Raw genomic sequence first — 11400 nt, 5'->3', positions numbered from 1 at the left:
TGATGAGTCCACTAGTTACTTGTCATCTAATGTATTTAGATTATATTATTGCATGAAAATAATTGCTTCTTATTATAAAGAAAGCGCTTTGTACTCACTGGTGTGTTTTTCAATTTATACCATAAATAAAAATTTGTATTTATTAAATTTATATTTATTTTGTATGAAAACAAGTTTATTTTGTAATGAAAAAATCTAAAAAAATTCTATTTTACCTTACTGACGGATTTACAGACGGATTTTCTATCTGTAATCAGTGTGCGATGATTTTCCAAGGTTCAAATTACAGACGGAAAATCCGTCGAAAAATTCGTCTGTAATTACCGATGGAAAATTCGTCAGAAAGTTCGTCGTGTCAGGAAAATGGATGGAGAATTTACAGAGGAAAAATCCGTCGGTAACTGGTAAAAATCCGTCGAAAATTTTCTGACGGAAAAAAATCCATCGGTAAATAATTTTCGACGAGGCTTTTACAAAGGGACGAAATCCGTCGGTAACAAAAAATCTGTTTGTAATAAAGACTAAATCTGTCTGTAAATTTGTCTGTATTAATCAATTTTCTAGTTATGCATTTCAGTCCTTAGTCTATTTTTTGGCGTGACTCATCAATGGAGATTGCTGACTTGGCACGTTAATTCGCACATGTGGCGACAAAACAGTCTCTGATCTTATTAATTAAAACGTCATTGTATTGAAAATAGGATGAAATGTTACGCCCAATTCTCACCTCTTTTTTTCCTCCATATGTCTTCATCCTCTCAAAAAGACATCAAACTCCATCATTCACTCTCCATTTTACATAGAAACAGTATACCCCTGTAACCTCTTCTCTTACATCACTCCATCACCGTTAACGTTAGGACTCCATTCATCATCGTCACAGCCGTCAATTACTTTTGTTATCTTTGAATCGCACGAAGTATTGCGGTGGATGCTATGATAGCAACAAGATTTTCACTGAATACTCACATTGCAGAAGGTGAGTACATAATCTTTGTTAGGCTAATTTATAGGATACAATGATATTTTACTTGATTAATCTATTAATTTTGTTCGATGTTTAGCGTTTAGTGACGGTAAAAACTTGTGAGTTGTAATAGTGTTGAGCCTGTATGGGTTTATTTTTGTTAGAAGAATACATCATGTTCAGTAGTTATTATAAGCAATAAATAATGGTATATTTGAGTTTGTAATTTCAATTTTGTTAATGCTGGTCTATTTTAATTCTGTTTGTAGATGGAATATTTTGTGGTTCTTGTTTTTTACCGTGGCGGTCACTTTGTGTAAGATAATAAGGGTGTGTTGCTATATATTGATAAAAAAAAGTAGACAAATTTTTCAAAATAGACATTGACTTGCTGTGTTTTTTTGATTTGAAAACTCTATTCAAAAGGTTAGGATATTATGATTACAAAGTTATGTACTAGTTTGATTCTTCTGCCTCTAACTTGAGCCTGGATTACATCCCATAAAAGAAGATGCTCAAATTAATGAATTATGTACGTACAAAGAAAAGAATAAGGGGAGTCCAGAATTCAAGTTATACTTTGATCACCCAATAATGTTAGCTCCATTTGAGGATGAAGACTTTGATTTTGAGTGTGATCAATCTGATAGTAGTGAAGATGAGTGTATGGTAATAAGGAAGAAAACTGTTAGGAGTGAAAAAAAAACAGACCATAAAGGCGATATGTGGAAGAAGAAGACAAACATGGATATTAAAAGTAGGATCATAACTACAAAGAAGAATCAATTGAATAGCAAGAAGGTTAGTGGCCTAATATATGGGAGGAATAAAGATGGACCTATTGGTGCTGGTCCAAATGGTGCTGCTAGGCTTAGTGTTGCTGCTAGGCCAATTGTTTCTAGGCCAATTGATGCTGGGCCAAGTGGTTCTGTTACGCTTAGTGTTGTTGGTGGGATAAGTCAGGCTAGTAGACTTAGTAGTACTACAACAAGATCTTCTAAGTCTGGTGTTGAAGTTCATGGCATTAATGTTGATGAAGAGGATGAACAGAATGAAGAGTTTAAGGAGGAGATAGAAAAACCTGCATTTAACTACAAGTCTGAGACGTTATTAATTCCTGAGAGTTCTGAAGATGAGTGGGAGAGATATGAATTTTCACAATTCAATAAAAGGACTGGATTTAGTGAATTTTATTTCGGAGTGGGGATGGAGTTTTCAACCATTGAAATGTTTAAGAATACTTTAAAGGACCATGTCATATATGAAGAGAAAAAGATAAAATACATAAAAAATGACCAAAGGAGAGTTAGGTGTGACTGTGAGTATGGTGTTGTGAGGATTAAAAAATCTAGAAAATCAAAGAATCAAAAAGAAAAAAATATGGAGGATACAAATGAAAAGGATAAAAATGAGCAGAATGGGGTTGAGGGGAATGTGAATGTAGAGAACAAGACTGCTAAAGGAGGTGATGCTAGTGAAGATGTTAATGAAAATTTCTAAACTAATAAAGAAAGTGATGCTGTCTAATCCAACAATGGGATTGAAACTACTGCTGTTGTGAATGAAAATGGGACCAAAAGTGGATTTGTCAATAGTTTATCTTGTCCATGGCTTATATAAACAAGTCAGAAATGGGTGACAAAGAAGCTAAAAAATGGCTTTGAACTCAACCTCACATGAACCTTAGTGAGACATATGAACACATTAAAATTGACTACAATGTCATAATAAATGGGAAGATAGTATATATGACTCTGAAAGAGGCTAGAGAGCATTTGATTGGCAATGAGAGGGCACAATATAGTAAGTTGAGAGAATACCTGACTGAGTTGTTGAGGAGTAACCCAAGGAGCCATACGATTTTGGATGTGATGCCAAGCAAATTCCACCTAATGCTAGGGCCAATTTTCAAGCGTCAATTTCACTTAGTGCTAGAGCCAAGCAACTTATCATTAGGCCACATCAACCACCCTGCCATTCAGTCGAGCACTCCACCACCGATTCCAGCACCTACAACAATTGGAAGGGTCTCAGTTGAAACAATGGCAGTGGCCAATAAGGGTACTGCATCAAGGATGTTCCAATTTATTCCAAATCCTGGTTTCTAGCATCCAAGGAAAAAGTAACCAGTGATGCATGCTGAATAAATAACATTAGACTTTTAGTGTCTTAATTTAAACTGTATTTTGATAATCAAGGATGAAGATTTGAAATACTCTTAATATTCTAAATACTCTATTTTGCTATCATGATGTTAATTTTGGATGAGAGATTCTTGTATAAAAAATGTTCGGTTTGGTTGTTATTATGTTTCATGCTATTGTATGCATGAAAAGTTTGTATTTTAACACTTTCTAGCATATTGTTAGCTTGCTACTATGACATGAATAACTTTTTTAAAGTCTTGAATGCTATTTTCTAAACTATATACTCTACAATGATTTATTTAGTATTAAAAGTAATGGTATGTTTTGTTGTTCCCATTTATTTGTAACTATTTTTATAATTTGTGTCAACTTCACAGATAAATAACATTAAGAGAAAAGTCATTGGGTGCTTACGCTTTGCTTAATAATGCAATGAAGAATTTTTTAACAAGCATGCATATTTCAAAAAGAAAAAGTATGAAGAACCAATGGAATATTTGTACAATGTGTACAATGGAAGTTTAGGGAGTATTAGAGATATAACTATTAGTGTTATCTTTTTTTCATCAGCTGAAACTTTTGGGATGAGCGGTATCATGACATGGTATTAGAGCTTTAGATCCGAAAGGTCAAGAGTTCATTCTTTGGTGAACTCTAAAATCTGTTTAAACTTTTGGGATGAGTGATTTCATGACCTGAGATGTTTATTATCCCTAGTACTCGGATGGTTATTTTAGATAGTATGAGTGATGTTCATTTTGTAACTCAATAGTCTATTGTACACATTGTGCAAATAGTCCATTGGCTTCCTAGCGGAACTCTTTCAAAAATTTGCTTTAACTTACTACCATTCAATCTAAAAAATTATTACAAATGTTCTTGCAACTTCACCAAAATAGCATTCAAATATTGAACTAAAAACAAGCTTACACATAATATATGCCCAACTCTAAATCTCTTACAAAACAATAATAACTATTGTCATGGCCAAAACTAAACAATTCTAGAACCATAAAAATAGACACTACATTAAAACCTCTATTTTTGGAGTCAATCTTTGGGACTACATTTTGATGAACCTCTAATATATCAATTTTACTCTATAACTCTATTAGTTTCTATCCCAAACCAACATCTTCATTTTCACAAATGCGTGGCACATTAGACAGTGAAGATGGAAGCTTGAAACACTAGTAAAACAATTGTAGTATAGAAGACAATTCCTATAATGCTAAATTATGACCTCTTTCTCATATGAGATGAATATATGTTACTTATTATTTTATAGGCAACATATTCTATTCAACAAAGTTAAAAATTTTCTAAACGAAAACAATTTAGGAGGATTAGTTAAGAAAATAAATAATGCATATGTTTAAAGTAATGAAAGTATTATTAGCATTTTGCATTATGGAAAATTTGGCAAAATGTCACCTTTGAATAATCCAATGACATCACTTTTGTGATAATTTTATGGTAGGATTCTTCTATGCTATTACTATTACCATCGTCCATCAGAATGACTTCAATGCCATCAAATGGAAGAGTTAAATTCCCTGCTTCAAAAACCCATATGCATAAGAGGTCAAACATAGAGGTGTCAACTGGTTTAGTGTCAGATGAGAATTTGAGTGACTGAACTAACAATCTAAAAGATAATCTTCCCAGAGAAAGATTGCTAGGGCCTCCTGATAGTACTACTAAAAATCTCGAGACAGAAATTGGTTCTCCTAATAGAGTTTCTCCTTCCCATTTCACAAGCAGATTATTCAACGCATTTTTTTTATTTTAATTAACTAGAATACCAACAATTTTTTACCTTATACGGTGGGCATCCAAAAAACATCCTGCTCGAATTTTCATGAGTTCTTGAAATAGAGATTATTGCATACAAATTACATAAGCATTTTGGGTATTGTCCCTTCGTGATTTCAACGTTTCTCAGGCTCCTCACATCACCATGTACGAGACTACTACCACCGGAGAAATCGTGTCTTCCTCAACGGCAATTTGAAGAAGATGAACTTCCTCTACTTGACATCATCAAAACTAAACCTAGATGTGTCGATTCCTGTAGATGAAGAACTAGAGTTTCATGAGACCTTCATTGATGAAGAACGAAAAAGGAGGAATATTTTGGATACGACGATGTTTTAATTAACAAGTCCAGAGACTGTTTTGTCCTTTTCGCATACGTGAACATTTAATAGCCATGTGTGTGAGTTAACATGCTAAGTTAGCAACTCTGTTGATGAGTCATGCCGGAAAATAGACTGGGGGATATGTCTGACAAAAAAACGATAGAGATTAATTTGTGTATTATTTTTTCTTAGAAAATAAAATGTCTGCTTTTAAAATCTTGGGACCGAATTGAGTAATTACTCTTTATTTATTTATTTATTTTGGTGTACTACGTTTCATTTAATTTTGTATTTTAGTTTTGTCAATCCACATCTACAGACACCGTTTCAGGCAAGCCCATATTGGACTACAATACTAAGCCTGTTGAGATTCAGGCCTTCTCAAAATAAAAAGCCCAAATTAGTAGCAGTAAACAAAAACCTTAAGAGGCGGAAGAAGAAGAGCAGCAAGCAATGACAAATTGACAAGGTACCAAGTACTAACATTTGCAGAGAAACAGATGAAAAAAAAAAAAAGACTTTTCAGTTCCGAGTTTAGAGGAAAAGAATACTAATAAATAATGGGCATGGACTGGAGTGACCTACCACCGGAGATTATCGAAATTATCGCCGGAAACTTACCAACCTACGGCGACTACCTCCGATTCAGGGCCGCATGCCGGAGCTGGCACTCGTTTCTCCCACAATCACCTCTCCACCTCCGTCCTCAGCTCCCATGGCTCATGCTCTCACGGCGAGCCTTCTTCCACCTCTCCACATACAAGACTCACCTCCTCAACCTTCCAGAAGCTTCCATCCGAACCCGAAACTGCGGCTCCTCCCACGGCTGGCTCGTCACTGTCAACGAAGAGTCCCCCAGCGTCAGCCTCCTGAACCCTCTCACGCGCGCCACGCGCTCTCTCCCTCCACTCAACGCTTTCCCCAGCATCATCGGTTTCAGTTACTCCAACGTCGGTCGAGAATACCTCGTTCGGAACCACCATGGCGGCGTTGACTCCTTCAATCTCAGGCAGATGTGCAACTCCTTCGTGAGAAAGATCGTCTTATCCTCGAGCCCTTCAGGGAACAGCGAATTCTCGGCGTTCGCGATTGTCGGTGAACGGAACCTGGCGTTCTGTAGAAGCGGCGATGATTCTTGGATTTTCGTTAGCGAAGAACTTCACTGCTGGGAAGACGCGGTTCATCACGATGGCTCAAACTCGTTCTATGCGGTGAGCAAAGAAGGAACGGTTGCGGTGTGTTGTGTTGATGATGATTGTTTTCCTCCTCGTGTATCGATCATTCAAACGGTGGCGTCGGCGAGATTCTCCGGCGATATTCACTACGCGGTTTTTTCCGGCGAGGACATGATGTTGGTGTCGCGGATTCTGGAACAGGAGTTCGATGATGCAGGCGGTGAATCCAATTTGGTGTATAGAACCGTGGGGTTTGAAATCTTTGAGATGAATTGGTGTGCGTTCAAATGGCAAAAGGTTGAAAGTTTGGGCGATCGCGCTCTGTTTATTGGAGGGAACTCTTCGCTTTCGTTAGTTGCTGCTTCTGTTGGGTGTTTGGGGGATTGCATATATTTCACTGATGATTATTCGGATTTTAATTATGATGATGCTTGTGGGAAGCATGATTTGGGGATCTTCAGATTATGGGACCAAGGTATTGAGCCTTTGCCATGCTATCCCCGAAATTCATATTCTAGGTTGGGTTGGCCTCTCCCAATTTGGGTTTCACCTAATCCCTCTTAATTTTTTTATGATTTGGAAGCTAAACGTGTGTTGAAAGTTTATGATAGATGTAAAAAACTGGAGAGGATCCATTTCCTTTGTTACCTGGTTAAGAAGCCACATATATGCGTTGGCCCAGTGAATTGTGATTTATCGTGTATAGTACAGTATATTCATGAATATGAACATTATGGACCTATTTGCTTCTTCAAATGTATGATCTACTTGGCTATTTAATACTGTATTAGATTGCAATATAAGATATTGTTTTGTCCTTGTAGATGATTGAAGGCATTTTGTTGTTAAGCAGAGGGAAGTATTATCAATTGATGAAAGCATAAAAAGCAATAGGATTGTTTATGTTTATTCTTTGATTATTTCCGTGTGGAATTGGGGGAGCACCGCCGCACCGAGCTGTTGCGGTGATCCTAATCTTTCTGCCGTGAATATAGAATATATATGCCATCATCCTCTGGCAGTCTATTTGTTTAAGGTTAGCTATAAGACAGAAAAAGGTCTGAGTAATCAAAATGGGGCATTCCGAGAATCGAACTCGGGACCTCTCGCACCCAAAGCGAGAATCATACCACTAGACCAAATGCCCGTTATTGAACGGTTTCCACTTATTTGAAAATCTGTTTTCTCTGACCTCAGCTGGATCAACCTTGAAACTTCGCTTTCTAGCCTATGTATATAATAACAAAAGGAGTAACTAGTAAGAAAACTGTAAGCCAAAAAAGAAAAGAACTAGTACACAAACTTGAAAAGTTGCACAATATATTACTTAAGGCTACAATACCATAAAGAAAATGAAAATATTGTGTTGGATTTTTTTTTTCTTTTTTGTGTCCAAAATTGCTTGTCGTAGGGTTTGTTAGACTAAGTTAATCTGGCTTGAGTTATATAATAAGAACAAAATGTTTATAATCTTAAACTTTGTTTGAATCTATTATCATTATGGGATTATTTTTGAATAATCAAATTAAATTACTGAAGTTATCTATTATTATTGATTTATTATATATTTGAAAATTTTAATGGTCAATATAACTATTTTGAATTAAGGCTAACTTTATAGAAAAACAATATAAAAAGATGTCTAAATATTACTACGAAAAGTCCAAAAAGAAAGAGAGAGAGGGAGAGGAAGGGAAAGAGAAATAAGATCCAAATAACTTCGAATTTTTTGAATTAATACCTCAAACTCAAACTCGGTACGTGAAATAATTTCTGAACCAATAAGCGTACGATGACTCAACAAGTATAAAGAAACGAATAATGATATTTAAGAAAGAAAATTGATGCCCTCTCCATCTTGGTTTACATTGCACTTTCGAAACCATATTCATTGATTTTTCCTATTGTTCTGGATAAGAATAATCACTCCATAATATCAATTAAAGAGTTTACTATGTTACAAGCTCAATCAAGCTTAACGGATATATCATTATGAACTCAGTAGTTCGTAACGTTCTAAAATCATGGCATTGAAAAGGTACATTAAAAGTAGTAAATGTTTACAGATGGTTACATCAGAAAAGTGTAATAAAGAAAAAAGAAAATTTAGCAGGTAACAAACTTTTTCACACTATCACCTAAGAATATTATTGACTTAAGTATCAGAGTGTTTTTGCAAGTTGGCCTCTCAGCCTAGTTTCAACTCAAGTTAGGATTTCAACAACTCATCAATTTGTAAACTTTGCAACTGGTAAAGACATTTGGTGCCATCTGTAGGGATCCTAAGAAGTTGGCACCATGGCTGATCGAGAAGTCAAAGTAAATTCTACTGTTCACCAGATAACACTGAACACTCCTTTCAAGGAACAACAAAATGAGGATGATAGACATGAGACTAAGATTACTCCGATCCCAATGTGAGAGAGCATTAGCATCAAAACCCTCCAGGTTTTGAATGTCGAGAAGTTCAAAACACTGGAGGTCAGTATTTCATTGGCTTAGGAAAAAATTATGTCCATGCGATGCACGAAATACGTCATCAAGTGCAGGAATTGGAACAACAACTAGCAGAATGATCGTTGTCTCAATAATATCAGTTTCAAAGTCAAATGATAAGAGATCGGCATAATAGTCGTGACAGGAGAACCCCGAAGTGGGGCAAAGAAAACATCAGGAGGATGATCGTCGTCGTTCCCTCTCACCTCAAAGGAATATGAGGGAGTCTCTCTGATGTGAAAAAGGAGGTCGTGATTCACAGAAAAGGGCAAAGGCTGAATCCTTGTTTATTTTTTTGCTACTCTCCTTACTCCACTCTTTGTGTTGAGCTCCTTCCTTCAAAAAGAAAAAATAACTCTGGATGCTCGTAACTCATCCAACTCTTCTTGTGTGATAATATTAGATGGGGTAGATTTAACCTTCTTGAAAACCCATAAGTAAATATCCACCTCCTATGTTAGGTTAGGTCGTGGTCTAGGTTGGTTCAAAGTACTAACGCGTTCACGAATCGCAATAAATTTTTTTTTTCAACATCTCTAAAAATCTATAAGAGCATCATCACTATGTTACAAAAGAAAAATCTAAAAAATTACTACAGAATTTCAAAGAATAAATTTATAATTTCTGAAAAATCTAAAAAAAGAGCAAGATAAAGCCTAAAAGAAGTATTTAAAGTAGGAGAAAAGTTAAATAGTTGTATCCCTATTAATCAAAACTATTGGGGATAAACAATTCTATTAAACTATTTCAAAATGCATGTCACAGCAGTGGAAGACAAAAATTTCAGAAAAGAAAAAATCATAATACATTTTTTGCGTTTGAAATGAGACAAACATGATTCGAAAGCAAAAAATATAGAGGAAAAGACTTTTGCTTGGATTGATGAAAGATGTAAAAGCAACATGTTTGAAGATGCAAGAGGAAAGTGAAATTTCTTTCAATGTTTGGATGCTCATAAACGAGGAAGAAGATCTTCACTACTCAAAAGTTAAAACTGAAGAAAGATACCTTTTTTTTGTTTGGTGACTGCTGATGAGAGATAAAATTTCTCAGATTTTTTTTCCTTCTCAAAAAAAAATTGAAAATTTTCGGAAATAGCCCATGTTGCAGAAAACAATTTTTTGCTTGCAAAAACTTTCAACTTCATAGTAAATTAGCCAAAGTTCCTCTTGATCCACTCCTATTCCAGATTTCTTGATGTCACGTGTCACTATGCCATTGAGTGATCAAACGCTAATCATCATTAGCCATTGATTTTTGTGCTACTATAGAACTTAATTTTTAAAAATTAATAATATCATTCTTTTTATAATTTTTTTAAATTGTCTTTTATCTTTAATTATTTATTTTCATAAAATTTTTATTAAAAATAATTAAAAAATATAATAAACAAGTAAGGTTATTAATTAGAAAATAATTACTACTACCGGAGAAATCACCGAGTAATTAGATGGTAGATAAGAAAGACATGTCTTGTATTTGCCATGTCATGATTCATGAATGATAGACCACCTGATGAACTTATACATGAACGGCCAAAACAATTTTTTTTTTATTTAAATGGAATAATGGATAAGATGACCCTCAAGGGCTCAAACAAATTATTCGCGTCAGTTTCGAGGATAAACTATTGGGCATCTTAATAAAAATAAAATTTTATGTGGCATTCAGAATGTAACAATTTTGGAGTGTCATGTCATACTCATATGGGATTTTTCTTATCCGGCGTATCTGGCATTGGGCTCCGCTAAATTTTTAGACTATATATCGTTAAGTTTATATTCTCAAACAAAATGCATTAATTTCAGAATTTAATCTCTTAAATTTTTTAACAAGTACTCTCAAAGAAAATGAAATAGAAGGGAACATATAAAATTATAAATAAACTTTCTCCTTCTCTTTATTACTATTGTTTTGCTGTTTATATATAATCTCCCTTTTTGTATTATTTAAAAAGAAAAAATTATCAGAAAATTAGATAGAGCAAAATATCAAATTCCATTAATCAATATTCAAGAAATACTACACGTTAAGAAAAATAATTTCTTCAAAATTTAATACGGTTGTAATCAATTTAAATAATTTCCATTGCTCATTGCATAGTGTGAATAATAATTAAAGACTACAAATCTATAAAGAACTAATTTGTTTAATCTCTTAAGTTATATAAAATTAGGGTAAAACATTTTAACTTTAAAATTATGCTAATGTTCTATTTTAATTTTCGTTGCAAGTATATCTTAAATGATTTTATGCAAATCAAATAAATTAGATTTGATCTATTACTGAATAACACATATATAGTAAATTGAATTAAACTAATTTGATTTACTATTTATAACATATTATTAACATCTATTACTTTTAAGTATATTAACTTTAAAACATAAATATCAACAAAAAATACCTCATTTGAATTCTAATCGTCACCTGGAGATCTCGGGTACTCGGCGGGTCGGGTGATGATGAGAGGG

General features: G+C 34.3%; 1 protein-coding gene and 1 non-coding gene across 2 annotated transcripts; one reads left to right on the top strand and one right to left on the bottom strand.

Annotated features, from left to right (window-relative positions):
* The first annotated feature begins 5494 nt into the window (after positions 1 to 5494).
* On the top strand, positions 5495 to 7186 carry LOC112705681 (F-box protein SKIP23). Its single transcript, XM_025756586.3, has one exon. The coding sequence runs from the start codon at positions 5816 to 5818 to the stop codon at positions 6992 to 6994; it is 1179 nt and encodes a 392-aa protein (XP_025612371.1). The 5' UTR covers positions 5495 to 5815; the 3' UTR covers positions 6995 to 7186.
* Positions 7187 to 7505: 319 nt separating this feature from the next.
* Positions 7506 to 7577, bottom strand: TRNAP-UGG (transfer RNA proline (anticodon UGG)). Its single transcript has one exon. It is a non-coding gene; the product is annotated as a tRNA-Pro (tRNA).
* Positions 7578 to 11400: the final 3823 nt, after the last annotated feature.

This window comes from Arachis hypogaea, chromosome 8, assembly GCF_003086295.3.
Source record: "Arachis hypogaea cultivar Tifrunner chromosome 8, arahy.Tifrunner.gnm2.J5K5, whole genome shotgun sequence".
Lineage (NCBI taxonomy): Eukaryota > Viridiplantae > Streptophyta > Magnoliopsida > Fabales > Fabaceae > Arachis > Arachis hypogaea.
Note: the sequence above shows the minus strand (reverse complement) of the source record. Positions and strands in the feature narration are given on the sequence as shown.